This window comes from Pteropus alecto, unplaced genomic scaffold (assembly GCF_000325575.1).
Source record: "Pteropus alecto unplaced genomic scaffold, ASM32557v1 scaffold223, whole genome shotgun sequence".
Taxonomy (NCBI): domain Eukaryota; kingdom Metazoa; phylum Chordata; class Mammalia; order Chiroptera; family Pteropodidae; genus Pteropus; species Pteropus alecto.
In genome coordinates, this window is record NW_006434441.1 from 757748 (window position 1) to 776509 (window position 18762).

At 51.1% G+C, this 18762-nt stretch overlaps 1 protein-coding gene across 1 annotated transcript in view; it reads right to left on the reverse strand.

The window, feature by feature from the left end:
• The window catches only part of CNGA3 (cyclic nucleotide gated channel alpha 3), a 19804-nt gene extending 2130 nt beyond the window's left edge, over positions 1-17674 (reverse strand). The window contains exons 1-7 of the mRNA XM_006909470.2: positions 17574-17674; positions 10818-10928; positions 8543-8719; positions 5696-5749; positions 3427-3498; positions 2274-2378; positions 808-914 (exon numbers count right to left, since the gene is read on the reverse strand). Of these exons, the coding sequence (XP_006909532.1) occupies positions 808-914; positions 2274-2378; positions 3427-3498; positions 5696-5749; positions 8543-8719; positions 10818-10928; positions 17574-17674 (727 nt within the window). The remainder of the gene's footprint in view (positions 1-807; positions 915-2273; positions 2379-3426; positions 3499-5695; positions 5750-8542; positions 8720-10817; positions 10929-17573) is intronic.
• Between the last annotated feature and the right edge of the window lie 1088 nt (positions 17675-18762).

Genomic DNA, 18762 nt, shown 5'->3' on the forward strand with positions numbered 1-18762 from the left:
AGCGGGGTGCCAGTCTGGCCTGCTGAGTAGTGACCATGGACTTTGAGCCAGACACCACTCAGCATCTCTGGGCCTGTTTCTAGATCAGCCACATGGAGAGAGTCGTGACTGCACTAGTGTCTCGCGCAGCAGCTCCCCTGAGGAGACAAGACGCGCCAAAACGCTATGCACACCACCAAGCCAGCCTCACTAAGGCTTGTTCCTGCGAGCCGGTGTTGTTTGTATTCGTAACAACGGTGTGTTTTTTAGTTCAAGTGACATACAGGGCCTCCACTAGTTTATGAGATGCCTTTGTGAAAATTAGAAAAGGGTGCGCCAAGGACACATGGCTCAGAGTCTATGGTGGGGGTGGCGTGGGGGTTAGCCCTCACTTGCAACCAGAGGCGACTGAAGGAAGGCCCTTTCAGGTTTTACTTCTCCGTATTTAAGGTCCTCTAAAACCACTGAGCAGCACATCCTGGTCCTCTGGCTGCCCAAGGATGACTGAGCTGTCTCCCACTTCCTACAGTGTTGAGGGCAGGGCCTGGAGTGCTCTGATTTCACAGGCGACACAAACAAGGCCCAGAGCAACAGCTCAACTTGCACAAGGTCACACGGTTGGGATAGCAGAGACCAGAACCCAGGCATCCCAACCCCAGGGGTCACTGTAGAGGGAGCTCCAAGCGGCATCACCCCCTCACACTAAAGTTCCTCAGACCTGCCTGGCCTCTGGTGGTCAGAGGGAGGTGATGTCCACCCTACATGGCCTGTGGTCCCCTGACACCCCTGGCCTGGCCCAGAGAGTTCCTGGGCCCGGGGCACACGCACCTGTCCGGGCTCGCACCAGCATATCCAAGCCATAGAGGACATCCGCCGAGTAGTCCAGGACCAGCCACAGCATCTGGTGTTCAGATTGCAGCTCATCAAAACAGGCCCTAAACCAACAACAAGGAGCAAGTGTCCGGGGCAGGGTCCCAGGTGGGCACCAGCTCAGGGCTGCAGACACTGGGTTGGGTCATCGGTAGCAGCCCTGCCACGAGTTTGTATCCCAGCATCACCAGACCAGACCCTGGGGTGGACACCAGGCTCTGAGAAGGCTTTCTGTCCCAAGGTCACAGACCTCCTAACAAGAGCTGGCATTGAGCCCAAAGAGCGGGTCCTGTTGCTTCTAAGCAGGAAGCTCTGAGCCCCAGAAGGGGCAGTTTCTCTCAGCTTCACTGCGAGAGTCAATTAAAAGGGTGGAGGACTTGCCCTCTCTGGGTCAAAGGCCAACAAAAAGATTAGAATTTCTGAGAGATTAAAAACTGAAGAAGCCAGTAAATTTTTCTACTTTCTAGATCTTTTTATGCTCACTATTTCTCATATGGTCAATACCTCCGAATATCTCTCCTAGCCCCCACAGAGCAGCAGCTCGCCCCCGAGCCCCTGCCCGCAGGTTGTGCCTGTGCCTCTGTCCTGCAGCTTGTTCCTGTGTCCCTGTCCTGAAGCTTGCTCATGTCCTCCATTAGAAGAGCAGCTGGTCTCCCCCGAAGCCCTGGAGCTCCCAGCTCACACTTGAGAGCAGAGTGTCTCTCTGCATCCAGTAGGCGGTGTCATCAGGTAGCTCCAAACCCACCAGGAGCACAGGACTCAACCTGCCTCCTTGCTTCAGTCTGACCCAGGAAAGCCACAGAGCCCCCATTCCCCCATGCCTCCCACCTACTCTCAGCATAGTGGCTGCTCACCCTGCATCCTTGTCCCACAGGCCTGCTAGGAAAGGCCCCTCACCCTTTGCTTACTCACAGAGAGTAGCAGTTCACTTCTTACTCTGTCCTGAAGTTTGCTTAGAAAAGCCCAAAGCCTCCTATGCACTCCAGAAGAGCAACAGCTATGTCCCCAGATGCCTGCACAGGAACTTCCCAGAGCCCACTGGTCACTCTCAGAAATTCAGCTTCTCGTCCCTGCATCCTTGCCCTATACTTTGCTCAAAAATGCCTTTCCAGCCGTCAGCTGCCCCATTAGAGGACAAACGACAGACCAACATCACTCTCCTGCAGACTTTCTGCTTGCCCACAGAGAGCAGCCGCTCACCTGCATCTGCCCTGCAGCTTGCTCAGGAAGGACACAGCCCCCGCTTGTTCCCACCAGTGCTTCAGAGCACCTTGATGGTGCCTTCTAGAACCACCTTGTGGATGGTGAAACTGAGGCACATGAAGCTGGATGGTGGCCGCGAGAGGGCCAGAGGCTGGGCCTCTGAGACTCAGAGCTCTGTCACGGGGCCTGGCTGCCCTCATGTGCTCCCTACCCTCTCCTACCTGCAGACCAGCAGACACCAGTTGTAGAAGACAGGCAGGGCGATGACAGTCAGCCAGTGGTAGTATGCGTTGCTGGCAGGGTCTACCACGATGGTGTCCTTCTTTCTGGAAACAGACGCATATGAACACAGTGCAGTGCATCAGAAGACCACAGCTTTGGAGGGTCTCAGAGACCTGGCCTAGCTTAGGGGGACCCCAGGGCAATTGTAAGCTGAAGCTCAGCATCCTCTCAGTCTTAGGGGGCACATGAGTGGCTCTGCATGGGAAGATAGTCTGGGAGGCAGGGCAGACTCTAGGGATCCTTCCAGCCCAGCTCAGATCCCCAGGGAGTCAAAGTGGACTATAAAATCATGGTGGTAACATTCCCATGTGTCTGAGGTATCCTCCTTGCCCTCGGGACACTGGGAATGAAAATGCAGCACGGTGATGTCTCCAAGGGCTGCAGAGGGAGTGTCAGAACCATCTGGGGGAGCTTTGTGAAAATGCAGATCCCTAGGCCCACCCAGACCCCCTCCAGGGCTGAGGCCTGGCAATGTGCATTCACACGTTGCCCATTGGTTCTGAGGCAACTCTCCTCGGAACTGAATCTGGGAGCCTGGGGCAGTCCCTTGGGGACATGCCCTGCTTGCACACATCATTTGCACAGACATTCTAAAGGATCATCTCCAAACAGCTGGATTCTGCCTTTCCATCAGAACCACCAAAACCACGAACTTGGGCGCCGCCTGGACAATGTGGGCCAGCCCTGAATGGAGAGATGGTTTAGGGTGCTTTCTGTTTTTATTTTCAGGTTTTCTGAGGATTAGAGCTTACAGGTGGTATTGGGGATTCTTTTTCTTTGGGTTCATGTGTCTCTACCCCACCCTGAACACCTCATGTGCTGGACTGCAGAGCTGTCCCTATGCCCCCAAGGAGACCAGGAGGCTTCCCTCTATGGGTTCTGAGCTGGGCAGCACTCTTGCTGCAGAACGGGCCCTCACAGGACCTCAGAAGCCTGGCCCCGCCTGTGACCAAGTCCTTCCCGAGCCCTCAGCAGCCGCCGCTCCAGGGCTACACTGAGGCCCATGGCATCCCTCTCAGACTCAGGTCCTGGCCCAGGAAGTTTGGCCTGTGATCAGCAGACCCTGTGGAGGCGGCTGCTCCCAGTACTCACTCCTCTAGTTTGGGGTGGTTTTCCTTTCCCTCTTCTTCCTTTTTCTCTTTCTCCTTCTTTCTCGCTTGGTCACTGGGTGACATGGGGTGACATTTAGCAGTTTTCATATACTACAGACACTATCACATGGGGAGGGAAGGCTGGAGTGACAAGGAGGAGAGGGCATGGGGTAGGAAGTGAGTATTTATAGCACATTGGGATGAGATGAGGTTACCGACTTAATTATTTTGTTATTATTATTGTTATTTGTTCCCGAAGTGTGAGGTGAACCACCCAAAGAAGCGTATGTGGCGGACAGTGTTTCAGCCTCACGCTGGGCAATTTCTGACCCATTTTTACGAGCCCCTAGCAAAGCACAAACAGCTGAGACTGCAGACATTTTGAGGCAACCGGCAATAAACCCAAACCCACACGTGTAGGGTGGAAAAGTCACTGAGACTCTTGGATGTGGGTGTGGCCTGCAGGTTGTTCTCAAAACCTATCGCCACACCACATAAACACCTGGCTGTGATGAGAAAGCGAGGACGGGGAGAGAAGGGGGGAAGGAGAGAAGCAAACTCCATACAGGTGAGAGCAGGTTTGCCATGCTGTGGCTCATCTTTGAGTAGTCTGCAGTCTGGGGGTGGAATAGCTCCCTTTCGGCTTTACTCTGCTGCTGCTGTTTTATTGGGCTGTCATCTCTGTGGGTGTGTGTTCATGGGTGTTTTCCTGTGTTTGGAAAGTTTTTGACAATGCATATACACATAAATTGAGTAAGAATAAAAACTTATTAAATTTGTTACATGAAAAGAGCAAGGACAGTAACCCATCCTCTGACTTCTTTAATCTACTGTAATCTGCCTCCTGGTCTTTTCTGCCACTGACATTTTAACCTCAAGGCACCAGCAGAGGGCGCTGCCCACAAGCATATTGGCACGCTTAGCCTGGCTGGGAGCTCAATTGCACCGGGCTCAGGTTTTCTTCTGTGGGATCTGTGACCTCTGGTACAGGCCTTGACCTTTCCTCTGGCTACCAACTTGCTAAGAGCCTAGGAAAGAGCCAGCATCATCCAGCTGTATCCCCAAATCCACCCAGCACTGCCTCCAAAAGACCTACACAGAGCTATAAAACAATACTGGTTTCTGACTGGGAAGAACTTGATCAGGGAGATTTAGGACACGAGACTAAGCGGAAATGCCAGAAGTACAGGGGAAGGATGGGAGTGAGTGTCCATAAGAATTATTTCTGTATCTGTGTCCCATCTTGGGAGTCTCCAACTCTGTCCCTTGGTCCCTGGCTGCAGTGTGGACCCATGATACGAGCCCATCTGAAAAGGTTGATGGGAGCCCGATGCAGCCGACACTGTCCACCTCCACACTCATCCACATCCCATCCCCAGGACAGAAGACCCCAGGACCTCTGTCCATGGTTCCCAGGGCCCTGAGCCTCTCCCTGATTGTGGGACTCAATGCGGGATTTCGAGGGTGGTTAATATCAGGCTTGGCTTTCAGTCAAGTACATATTGCAATTGTAAATGTTTTGCAAATGAAATAATTTCATTTTTCTTGACTGCTGGTATAATGATGGTTTTTCCCTAAGCTCTGAGACGCCCTCCCCTACATACTCCCACCGTATTCCATGAAGAAGGTGGGAGAATGGTGCACATGCGCCAGCACACATTTATGATCACACACACGCATGCACGCACACTCCATCCCTGTTGCTCTTGGGCAACAGTTGCCAGAATCACATATCACACTAATCTGCCGGCTCAGCATCTGGTGACAGAAAGTAATTACAGCAGGCCACTGTTTCCAGAGGCTATGTCCTAGGAATACTGAAATTCTCTCTTTCCACTTCCCCAATTCCACCTTCCAAATTAGCCCAAATCTGCCTTTAAGACAAGGGCACTTCTCTAGCATGCAGGTGCATGAGGTTGTAGAATGGAAAACATGTTCTTATCTCAAAGGAGAATGCCCCTGGCTCTGTTAAGGAGCTTCGATTTATGCTGTCAAACATATGGCAATATAAGGTGAGAGAGCTTAAAATGTACCCCATCTAACCCTTTTGTTTTATAGATAAAGAAAAAAAAGTGAGACAATGAGATAAAATGACCTGCTTCTAGAAGTCAGACAGACCAGGTTCCCTCCCCGTTCGTCCATAGAGATGGAACTCCAATGAAAGGAACAGGATTCTAGAAGGGTCTAGTGGTGTTTGGAGAGGATGGGAAGCAGGAGTACTCAAGGGGAAAGGCAGAGCTGGGGTTTCTGCAGGGAGCACAAGTACTCACTCTTTCTCTGAGCTGTTGCAGTTGTTGGCATTGTCCCTGGCCAGAGGCCAGCCACTGCAGGAGGCAGAAACGATGCAGCATGGGAACCTAAACTCAGCTCCCATTCCTGGGGACTACTTGCCCCCCAGGTGGCTAGTCTAGTATCCGCATCTCATCTCCCGGGCCTTACCACAAAGCTTGAAGGACAGATGGTGTTGCTCTTTGTCAGGGGCTGAGATGTCTTGTGACGGGTTTGCTATGGTCAAAGCTTTGGGGAAAGAGGTGAATGCTTGGCTAAATGGAGGTTTCTAAATAAATGGGGAGTAACTGTGTACATCTGGCTCAGATTCCACTCAATTTCAGTCAGTTTAGCCATGTGCCAGGTTGCATGAGGGGCATAGACACAGACTCGACGTGACACCTGCCCTTCAGGTGCTCTCAGGTGAAGCAGTCAAGCGCCTTCTGCACCAGAACAGACACATCAGCAGTGGTGACAACTTGCTACCCTTGTCTACACGAGCCTGGCTCTCAAAAGTGCCCACCCTCGAAAATCAGCCATAGCAGCCGCTTCCAATTTGCAAGCAAACGAAGACCGAGACAGTAGGCAGAACCGTCCAAGGGTTTAATCTCTCCTCCCCCGTCCCCTGCCCTCTCGTTCATCTTAAAACTTCTGGGCCTGCCACCCCGATCTCTGTGAGAACCTGGTAGGGAGCAGAGCTGGTTTTGTACCCAACTGGATGTTTACTTAAATCTGAATTGCTCAGCACCTCATGGTGAACCAAGTGTCCATCTCCAAGTGGCCAAGTGCCAGGACATGGCTGGTGTAAGGAAGCCAGCTTGGCCTCACAGAGCCCGAGGGTGGCTTGCCTATCCATGGTCACTGCAGACACTCACAGGAGACCTAGAGACCAAAGCCAGGGGCCAGTGATGCTCTAACCCCACCCGCAGGGCACCTCTTCTACGATGCTGACCATCTAGCCAAATGCCATCCCAGTATTTCTGCCCACCCTATCCAAGCCTCCCTCTCCTCACCCAGGGCGCTGCTCTAACTGCTTATTGGGAATTGGCTCCGAACATCAGAAAATCCCCCAAGGAAGCAAAACTCCCCTGTGAGACTGCACAGGAGGGAAAGCTTAGCTGCATGGGGCACAGTGGCCTGTGCTCACCACATCTCTGTGCTGGTAACCCCACAGAGCTCAGACCCATCTCTGCACACTCTCTGCTTTGCCAATGAGACTTTACCTCAAAAACACAGTCTCTCTTCCAGGAAGCCTCCCTGATTGACTGGCTACCATCCTGGGGCATCGACATTATCTCCCCACCCTGAACCATCCCAAGAGTGACCAGGCCTCTGTGGTACAGTTGGGCCTGGCCCTGATGGGGTCCTAGCTCAATCCTCTGCTCATCTGGTTACACTGGGAAATGGATAAGGAGCCTTATGTTCATGTGTAAGGCTGTGGAGAAGGTAATTTGATCAGTTAAGCCAAGAAGTCTTTGCTCGCCCAAAAGGAACTGAACCAGTCTGGCCGGTTTGCTAGCAAACCTCTTTTTCCTCCCTCTTTCCTTCTCTGTCTCCTCTCCCCCACCTTCTCTCTCCCTTTGACTACCACCCCTGTCAGGGCAAATAGCAGGCAGGCCTTGCAGGCAGGGTCTGGATTGCCTGGCCCTGGGGACCTGGGATGTCCTTGCATATGTGCCGCCTGTACTCGAGCCCTCCACGGTCCCCACCCCACAGCCCAGGGAGCCCAGGGGTTTGCATCCACACTCATGGGAAGATGTGAGCCCCAGCATGCACTCCAGGGGCCCCCACATCCAAGTCAGCAATCCTCACAGCTCTCCCCAGCAATAAGACTCAACCAGGTCTCCTACAGTGGTCTAGCAAGAAATCGCCTCAAACTCGCAGATTTTATCTTAAATATGCGTGTACATTTTGCAACCTACTGCACATCTGTAGTAAAAATACTCCCCCTACCCACATATACAAATATGGGAGTAAAACAAAAGCTCCAGGAAGATCCAGTTTCATGATCTCCACCTGCCCCTCGGGGCCCAGGGACCTTCTGCTGCTCAGTGACCACTGAGTTAACTGATGGTGGCCCAGTGGTCTCTCCACTGACCACGGGCTGGGAAGCTGTCTCAAGGACAAGAAAAGAGGGAGGCAAGGCTGCATGGGGTGTGGGGTGGGGAAGCCAGTCCAGCACCTGCAGGTCTGTCCACACAGCTGTGCCACATGGCCCCTGCCACTCACTGCCAGCTGGGCAGTGGGTCCGGAGAAGAGGCCCAGAGTCCTTGCTCCCAGACCCTTCTCTTACGGAAAAACAAACACCTGCCCTGCCCTAGCCCCGCCTCCTACCCCACCCCTCAGGGTTCCTAAACAGATCCCAGAACCCCTCAAAAATTCTGACCCACTTGCAGACCTTCTTCCCGGAGGAATGCGTGCATACCTATGCACAACACTCTGGGCACCATCTGGGTTCTCCTCAAGGCTTGTGCTGTAAGAACCCCTGTTTTTGTCCAGGTGGGTCACAGTGCAGTCCAGGGCTAGGGCCCTCTGATAGAAAGGAGTGGGTGAGACAAGCACCCCCACGGGTGTTTCTGACAGCACCAATTCCAGGAGACACTGGCTGAGCTCTGGAAAGGATTGGGGCAGGGGTCGCCTGAGGCTGGGGACTCTGGTTAAAGAATTTCTCTCCTGCAGGGCTTCTTGGACTCTGGGGTGGGGGATGGGGGACACTTAGAGCACGCAGTGCTCCCCCAAGACCAACACCTTCAAGGAGAAGAAGCAAGCGCTGCCGCATGCCCGCCCGCTCGCTCTCCTGCCTGACACCCATGTCTGGTGCAGGCAGCCATTTCTCTTTGGCTTCATACCTCCTCCCTCTGTCTGATTCCTGGCCGCCCACGCCGCACTGGGAGTTGCTTCCTCTGTTGGACACCTCCTTGAGCTCGGCTCCTCGGAAACGCTCCAGGAAAGAGTCAGGTCTCTGGTCCTGGGGGTATAAGTGCCTGGTGGCCCACAGGCGAAGCGAGATAATGTGGCGCCATAACCTGGAAGGGGACAGACCTGCAGCAGCGCACAGAGGAGGGAGAGGAGCACCTGTCCCCTCCGGCCTGGCTCAGGTTGCACCTCACTATGCCAGGGACTTTATTCCTGCATCCTCTGCCCGCTTCACCTGGGACACAGCTTCCTCTGAAAGGGACGTTGTCTTCAGTATGGCTCTGTCTTTCCACAGCCTCAACCCTACAGAAGCATGAGCCTTCAAACAGGCATGGGCAAGCTCACCATCGCTTTTGCCCTGCGTGGAGCTCTGTGTTAGGACTAGTAAGCAGAGGAGCAATAAAAAGCACTTTCTAGATGGTGAAAAATTTAGAGCAAGGCTTAAAGGAACAAGCTCCTAGATACAATTTAGAGTCTTGCCCTAACCTTTGTCTGATTGATAGTTCTTATACACTCATTTTCTCCCCAGGCTTGCATGTCAATTCTGTTGTAACTTGCCCTGACCCTTCTCCTGGGGCCAGCCCCCACAGGGGCCTCAAGCCCCAAGACGGGCAGTCCCCATCCCCAGAGCTGGCTTTAGCTCCAGCTTTCTGGGGGAAACCTTCAAGCCTCCTGCCGCCTCATCTCTGCTGGAGGGGACCAGGAGGAGAGGCTCCGCTCTGCATCTCAATGTCTGGTTTTTCTGATTTGTCATCTACAGTGCATGCCACTGTAACCCCCAAAAATCAGTTCTGAGCAATCTGGAATGAAGTCATGAATTGTCACATACTTGATTTTAATTGCACGCTTGTGACCTTAGCCCACGGGAATGGATTGAAGCAAGAAAGCATCCCAGGAACAGATGCTTACAGCTGCTGCTGCAGAGTCCTTCGAAGTGCTCACCAGCCCCACCTGTCTGCTCCAGACACTCCCCCTTCCTCGTCCTCCCTCTGCTGAGAAGGCTGAATTGGGGCCATATCTCGCCCTCCAGCCTCAGCCGTGGCTGACTCACAGCGAGTTACTCAAGCCTCTGAACTTAAGACCCACTTCAAGATGGGGTTGGGTGTTTCAACTTGATATCACACAGCAAAGGTCATATTCAGCCCATGCCTGCTGATGTGTGAGCAGAGAGAGAGAGAAACAAAACAGACATGCAGAAAAAAGCACCAAGACCTGAAACTCCATAAGAAAATGAGAGAAAGAAGGCACTGTTTCCCCTGTTTCACCCATAAGCCCTGGCTTGTTTCCTGAGGTGGCCTGAATCTCACCTGCCACCAGCACCCTGCCCCAGCCCTGCCCCACGCGGTTTAATTAGAGCTGGTTTGGAGGTGTTCTTTTCCTTGTATTCAGTGAGCATTAAGACAGTACTTTATTAATAAGACAAAGACACTGCACATCACTTAAATATCCAGCTGCGGGGCCTGAGTGATGTGAATAATGGCAGCAGCATCCTCCACAATGAAAATAACGAAGAATAAATAAAATTTTTGCAATCAACCTAAGCAAAACTGTAGAACACAGGACTGTAAAATAACTATGGCATTGTTTAAAAAAAAAAAAAAGCATTAGTGGAAGAAGATGACGAGTCCAGATTTTTGGACCTCTGTTTTGAGCCCGCTACTATGGGGCTGGAGTGGTTAGATGCATTTCTATGTGAGACCTGAAAGGGTATGACTCCCTTCAGGTGGCATGGCTAGCCGGAGTGCAGCTGTCATCAGAAGGGAGACAGAGCCTGGTTAATCTCTGAAATGCTTTCACAAGGACAGCTATGAAGCCCAGACACGCACTGGTGAGGACTGCCAGAGGCTAGTTCGGAAGCACCACTATTGTCTGCATGCCATGGTGGCCCACTCGATGGTCTCCCATGGCTAGCTGGGATTTTTTCTAAATGTTTTTCTGAAACTTCCCTGGTTGGCTTTTTTCTTGAATTCTTTCATAATTGGGCAAGTCCTTCAATATCACTTTTTATTAAAGCAATTTCAGATAGGGGCAGTTTTTCTTAGACTTTTCTGAGCTCGGAACACCTGGCCCAAGAGGAAATTACCCACCGATGGATTTCTGACTGCTCTGTTCCTGTCTCTTCTCCAAAGTGTCAACCCACCCCCACCCACCGCTTCTTTCTGCCTCAGTTTCTCCCTTCCCAGGTGAGGGCTGAGACCAATCAGTTACCTTGCAGGCCTGAGGCCGGTGAAGGAGCCTCGTCCGGATCCAGCCCGTCCACTGGTCTCCATGGCGATCCCTTGCTGCAGTTCTGACGTCTCTTCACATGGCAAGTGGGTCCTAGGAAATCCAATATGCAGCAGGCTAAATTGATTTCAAGCTCATCCACCTCCTGGACACACTCAGGAATGAGATGGCCAGATGCCCTGCTTAATGAGGACAGCTGCCGTCACAGGTCCTCAACCCAGGGGCTCCCCACTTCAGGTCACTCCACTGCAGATCTTGGCTCTTAGGATAAATGCGGCCTCTCCTTTATGGCAAGCCAGACCAAGGACAGAAACTCAAGTCCAGCTGCTGCCATGGGCTTGTTGAGAGGGAGTGAGCCAGCTGCAAAGGGGCACCATCAGAGCACTGGGAAGGGGAGGTTCTAGTGCCACCATCTTGAGCCATAACAGCTGCTTCCACACTATGCTCCCGGAACAAGGATTTTAGTTCAAACTCACCTCTGCCTACTGAAATCCCATCCTCGAAGGCTAGGCCAAGTGCCACCTCCTTCAGGAAGCCTTCCTTAGCCTCCTCTCCCACATCTGCGGTGCTTTCAAATGAAAATCCACACCCATCGTGCCCTTTTCACCAGGCCCTACCCTCCGTCCCCTGTAATGCGGGGGTAACTGGGGCAGTGAGCTCACTGGGCAATTCAGGGGGAAGCATGCACATTCCCAGGCCAGGTGCCCACAATGCAGTAGGAACACCAGTCACGTCGGCAGAGCCTGGTGTTCGTGGAGTTGCCCAGAACAAGACCCACGTGTCTGAGAAGATTTTCCTTTCTTTCAAAACCTCCTAGTGCTGAAGTCTGATCAGCTTGATTAAAAGCCATCCAGGCATGGGCCTCTCGGGATCTGAACTTCATTCTCCAAGTCTTGAAGAGCCGGGCAAGACAAATTAATTCTATCATGTGACCTGTTCCAACCTAATCAGCCTTCTTAACAAGGTGGTAGCACAGCTGAAGAGGAGGCAGAAATTCCTGTCAGGGGCAAGCCTCTATTTCTGTCCAGTGAGTGATGGGAGGTCAGTCCTGCATCCCAGCCACCAGTTTGCTGTCTCCTTACAACATCTCTGCCATCTCCAGCAGCAGGGAGCTCAGGCCATCTTTGCACAGCCCCGACTGCTAGCAGTTCTCTTCCTCCCTCAGCTTCCCCAGATCAGGCTGCTGGAACCACACAGAGTCAGGCAACTCCATCTCCCCCATGGCTGCCTTCCAAGATGGGTCCGTTCTCACACCTTGCTGTTTTTCCAGGCTAAACCCCACAGCCCACTCAGCCATTCCTCATCAGTTCGAGTCCCCAGGCTCTCCTGGGAGCAGGTTCCTGTGGTCTCACCTGCCTGGGCAAGGAAATTGAGACCATCTTGTTGTTCCTGGAGCCCAAGCCAGAGCTCTTTGTAGGTTTGTGGGTTCACATGCATGTATATGGTGCCCCCATCACCAACTACCACCAGCCAAACCCTACAACACGGGCTGCTGCTACACCAGAAAGCCCTGTCTTGTGCATATACAATTTATTTGTTGGAGGTAAGTATTAGACCTTCCCAATTATCTGAGTCACTTGATGTTTTAAGGGATCCTTGGTATGCAGTAGCATCATACTAGCCTTTCCTCCTAACTCCATCTCATTCACAAATGCAATACAAAAATCACATGCCATTTATGGACTGCTTACTGTGTATGGGCCACATACATTTTATCATTTAATCTATATAACAACTCAGTAAGAAGTGAAATTAAGGTTCAGAGACATTAAGTAACTTCCCCAAGGGCTACACAGCCAAGTGGCAAAGCTGAGATTTGAATGTCATTCCATCCCACTTCAAAGCCTGCTCTCATGCACTCCATGAAGCTGCCCTCTGTATTTTCACATATAGTACTGATTAAAGCAAAGTTGAAAAGGATGTGGCTGAGTACTGAGCCCTGTGGTATGCCACTAGAGATATGACTCTGGTCCACCTGACTGTACTGTGTGGGTGTAGCTCTTTATTTCCTGTCAGGCCCTGCTACAGTTAGAAAGCTTCCATTCCCTTGCCCTCCTAATATTTGCTGTACTACAAAGGTGGAATCCACATTCCAAGGCACCTAAGTCAGTTATAGAAGGAACAGGCAGGGGTCAAGCGAGTCTGTCTCTCCAGCACCTGGATCCTAGCAGCTGGCATGTGGTGGAGGGAGGTCGGGGGTTGGTGGGGAGAGCGAGTGGCAGCAATTGACAGCTGGGCTGGAGCTCTGACATGGCACGTGTGGCCAGAAGACCTGGAGGCAATCCCAAGGACAGAGGGGTTTTTTTCCCCACCAGTAGCTCCTCAGGGAGCTCTAGGCACCAAGCAGTCAGTCCGGCATTTCTGCCTGGTCTGGTTTCTGTTAATTACATGGGGGCATGTTCTGAGACCAGATTCGGTTGCATTTATAGCAAAGGAGTCAATGCCTATGACATTAGAGCTTGTGGGCTGATGAAGGGGGCAGAATCCTCCCCGATTTCAAAGCAGGCCTGCTGCTGGCAGCAGTGGGACTGGATCTGTGGGAGTGGCAGCAGTGGGAATGGACCTGTGACACCCACTTGAGGGAAGGCAGCAAAGTAAGGGGCCTGGGTCAAAGCCCTAACCTCCAGCACCCATTCTAGGTGTTCTGTAGGCTGGTCACTCGCCCTCCCTGAGTTTGTTTCCTGGTCTTCAAAAAGAAAAGGAAAGAAAAATTGGTGATTCTATATTGACTTAAGTATTGTTCATACGCCCAAGACCATAAGGGCACATTCGGCCATGAAGAAGTGGGGTGCCTTGTATGACGTAAGTGCAGGGGACCCGAGAGGTCCTTTCTTCCCCAAGCATCTTCCCACTTGGTTCCTGATGCTTGAATTTCTACCACAATATCCTCTTCTAGTCTAGAGTCTCCACCTTGTTAAACGCCAGGGTATTAACCAGTAAACCCACCTAGTTACTCCTCAGAGGAACTGATCCTACCACCAGATGGGAAGGGGGTGGGATAAGAGGGGAGGAGCCGAGTGTCTGAGATGACAGTTTTGAGTCCCCAAGGACACACAGGTACTAAGGAAAGGGAGAAATGTTTGGTGACCAATGCAAGAGTGAGACCTAGAGCTTCCCAGGGAAATACGGTGGCAGGAAAGGCTGGGGGCTGAGCGTGTCCTGCCTGAAGCTGGTGGAGGGGCCTGGGGCGAGGGCTCATGGGAACCTCGGTCTCTGCCAAGCAAGCAGATCATGTCAGGACAGAGTCTTGTCAGAGTGGGAACTGGTAATTAACTTTGCCCTCTGTAGGGCACCTGGTGCCTTTTCTGGTGACTTTGGGGACATGAGAGCAAACAGAAATGGCCTTCTAGAACCAAGGTGGAGAACATAGTGGCTCATGTCTTTCCTCCACTCCCCAAGCCCTGAGGAACTTGAATGACTGGCATACGCTGCCACCGGCATATGCTGCCATCAGCATATGACCAGGGTACTGAAGTCAGTGAATTCTTGCCTTCCATCTTGGGAAACAGCTGGAAATGGCTTTCTTCAGTGATAACTTCTTTGGGCTCTGCTCAGGACGCAGCATGGAGAATGCTTCTTTTCCGCAGGGGAAAAAACCCCAGATGCCCAAAAGCTCACCTAACATAGCTATAGCAGGAGATGGGGCTGGGACTTGAGGTGCCCTTGTGCCTAGCTGCACTTTTCTGTAGTACCTTCTGGAGTCTTTCTCTATTGCATTATCTTCCAAAATTTTCCAAATGGCTCTTAAATAATTGAGTCAACAAAACAGATTTACGCAGAAAAAAAAGTTCAAGACTTTTTATTTCTGGTATTTTCAGGGTGTAAATTTAATTTTTTTGGTTCAAATGAAATGTTTTCATTTTTCCTTATGACTCTTCACCAAGAAAATGACCTTAATGGTTTAAAAAGAGAAACAGAAATCTGGTTGTCCACTTTGGTGAAAGACCTGGGGACAGTCTTAGCAGGTGGGAACATAATGCCTCCTCCCTCTTGGGGGCACTCAGCAGAGGACCACCCTGACACACAGGTTTCCAGCATAGTTTCTTGATGTCATTGAGGATAAAGAGTAATTAATATTTAAGGACATACACTCACAATTATTTCTCCCAAAAGCTTTCTAAAAGGATTTGAATTTCAAGGCAAAGCTCTCTGGTTTGTTCAAATACTATTTCCTCCCCTAAAACAGAGATTTAAAACTTTAAAATGTTTTTCTGTATGTGTCAGAGTCCTTTGTTCAAATAAATCAGGGGAAACTAGATGTTGGGCTGCGCTGGAAAGTGGGGGAGGGGCCTGGATGCTGCTGTTCCAGCCCCAGCCTGAACACGGTTCTCAATCCTTGGTGATGCCAGGGAACCCATTCTGGAAACTTCCATCTGTTAACACACTCCTGCCTCCTTGAAATAAAGCATCTCTCTCTCATGAAAGAAGCATCCTTTTGCTCTCCCCTTTTGAAATCTATGCAGAGTTTCCATGGGATGCTGCATTAATCTGTCAACAACTTTTTCCCATGAGAGCTGTTGGGCCAGGCCCCGAGTGGAGCTCAGCGAGACTTGGCTAGTGATCAGGCTGAGAAAGCAAGACTTGGACACAGGCAGGAAAGGGCCAGCTCCAGGTGCTGGAATGGCTGGGCTCTCAGGTCTGAGGTGGAGAAGGCTTCCAGCGGGGACACCAGAGGCTGCACGTGGGAGTGGAGGGCTCTTTTCCAAGGCTGACAGTGACTGCGGAAGCACTCACTGCAGGCACGGATGGAACCCAGAGCTGCGACCTTTCTGAACCCCACAGCCTCTCACTGTGTGGGGCTTGCGCAGTTGAGCACCTTTTCAGAGCTGGCCCATTACGGAGCCATCATTCAGGTAAGCAGTCTGATCCTGAGCCTGTGCTGTTAGCCACCACGCTGGGCAGGGGGTGGGGACACGGGGGAGTTGGGAGGGCACTTCCTCACCCATAAAAATGGCAAATACCGTTGATTCAGAGCCCCAACCATCCCCTGAGAGCATGAATGACCCCAGCTGAGCCGAAGTGTCCCTTAGATGCCAGAGCCCCATCACTGGGTATGAGTGTAGCCTGATGAGCTGGCCATTTGTTTTGCAAAGGCTTGTCTTCCAGGAGACCTTGTGAGCCCTCTTGGACAGCCCCAGGTTAGGCTTGTAGGCCACTGGCTGAGGAAGAGCCAGGACAAGTCAGGCAGAGTCGGACTACTATGGCATCTGGTCCATCAGGAGTTCTGAGCAGCAGCCCCATCACCAATGGGGCCTACCCTCTCTTAAGAATCTCACTGGAAGGAGGCAGACTGAATCCCCGCTGTTGCTGTCTCAGCCCCAGGGAGTCTGCAAGCTCTGTGAGATGCTCTGCTTGTGCCCCATTAAAGTAAAAGGGAGCAATGGGGTATGAGTTCCATTTCGCTTCAAACCCCCCTCATCCCCACAGTTTCTATCCTTATCCCACTGGGCCCACGATCCCAGGAGCCTGATGCTGCCCAGGGACCCTGACTTTTTTTTCTTTTAAATAAGGAGCAATGCCTTAATCCAAAAGAATAAGTCCCCAGTGGTGGGACACAGGTGTTGACAGTAGGCCAGCTGGGATGCAGCAACTTGAGGATGGTGGGGATTTCTGATGCCCCGGGGTCACATCGAATTTCCTGAGCTCCAGCACCACATTAAAACGGTTGGACAGAATAAATCTCTGTTGGGATGTTTTGAGGTTTTTCTCCCTTTATCTAAACCCCAGAAAGTGGGATGTAAGGGCTACATAAGTTTTCAATAATAGAGACTCAATCTCTTTGCAAATTGTTGTCTATCACTTATTAACAGAAGTTGCTAAGGAACTGGAATCAAGAATCCAGATAGAGAAGAAACAACAGTGTTTCTGAGAGAGGAAGTGATTTATGTTCATAAGTGGGTGAGGACAAGTGATGGATGGGGGCCAAGTGCCAGGGAATGAAGGACTGTCAGTGCATTATTTGGCCACCAGGTAATAGGCAGTCGTCATGAGAGTGAGACATTTTCAGTGTTATGTATTTAGGACAAAAATAACATAAGCGTTGGAAATTAAGTTTCTCATGGTTCCACTCAGTCAACACGTTGGGAACTTAAGAAACAAAAATGTCAGTCTTCTTGCCTCATGTGGGTAGTCTCCTATTTCCTCACCAGGTGCTTGAAAAAGAATGCTGCTCCATTTTGCAGTTGAAGAAACTGAGGCATGAAGAGGCTAAGTGAATTTCCCCAAGTCTACTAGTAAGTCAGGGACAGAGCTAGGTGTAGAACTCAAGACCCTAGGTTTTCCTATGGCCGCCTGTGTTGGGGTATCGTAAATGGGCTAATGGCTTCGCCAGCAAGTCATGGACCCTCCAACAGGCCTATGACCACGGTGTGAATCCTGACCTGCCCTGGACATGAGAGCAGGGCCTCTGATTTGTGCAGCACCCCCAACAGAGTCCCACATGTCTGAGGTACACATGAGGAAGTGTGCCAGCTTGGAGAAGTTTCTACAGTAGAACTTTAAAATCTAGAAGTTATGTAACTTTTCGAGCCTCGTTTTCCCACATCTAAAATGAGATTAAAAACTATGAAAGTGTGGGCTGTGAGGATTTGGTGAGATGAAAAAGGTAAAAGGATCTCAGCAAACATCCCTTGCCCTCCAACCTGTGGTTGACCACAGGCGAAGGCGTTCTTTCCCCCGCAGTCCAGATCAGCTATGGGAATAACTGTTTTCATGCATAAAATTAAAAGCCCACCTTACCTGCTGAGGCCATTTTCAATGTGACCTAGCTCTCTGCCCGTGGTCCTCACCGCAGGGTGGGTCAGCTTGGGGTGGGAATACTGGGTGACAACCTTGGCCATTTTGCGTCACATTCGGCTCCAAGATGGCTGCTGAAACATGAACACAGAGCAGACAGCATCAGGACTGGGGAGTTAACTGCAGGGCCAGCTCCTCATGCAGGCAAGCCCTCCTCCATTTTCCCTCACAGTTCCCGCCTCACTGTGTTTCAGTTGGGCAGCTCTGGGCTCTGCTGACCCACCTGAAGCATAAACACAGTCTTTCACCCCTCTGCACATGCTGCCACACCGCAGAGCTGCTCAAAGTGCCCTTCCAGCAAATGAACAAATGAATGGCCAAGTTGGTGTCTGGTATAAGAAAGCTGGAACCCTCACGATTCTCTGGGGTGATGCTATGTACCACTTAACTCCGGTTTTCCCATTTACTTCTTATACTTTTGCTCATGTTTTAGTAGCTCCCACAAATCCTGTTTTAAAATAAAGCATTAAAAAACGAACGATACCTGACATCCATAAAACCTTTATGATGTGATGTTGAACACGTTTTATCTCATTTAATCCTCACAATAACCTGCTTGCATATTTATGATTTTTTATCCCCATGTAAAGATGACTAAATTGAGACTCAAGGGTGTTTAAGCAGCTTGCCCAAGCAAAGAAATAGAGAGAACCTGTTAACAGCATGATCTCAGTGCTAGAAATCAGATCATGAATACCCTTCCATCAGCAAACACCAGCAGGTGGCCCTACAGCTGGTGTGGGTGCAGGGCTGGTGCAGGGCTGGTGTGAAGAACACAAAGACTGGCCAGTTCCATGATTTCTGATCAGAACCTTCCAGGTGGAAGGAGTTTCTGAGGACAGTTACTTTGGAACAGACAAGGCACTGGCTCTCTTGAGCAGCCACGCGGCTAAGTGTGTCAGATGGCAGTCGAGACCACTAGAAATAGCCCCGTGACTCACTTCAGGACAAAATTAATTCCATACCCAAAGGAAGGCAGTGCAAGGAGCCAGAGCACCGTGCCAAAGTGGCCGACGTGAGCACCGCCTCACGTCACCAAGGTCAATTTCCTATGAGTTCCTTGAGGGCAGCTGCTGGTCAGACAGTCCTGGTGCAGCTCTAATATTTGACAGTTAAGTCTGTGATGTTGAAT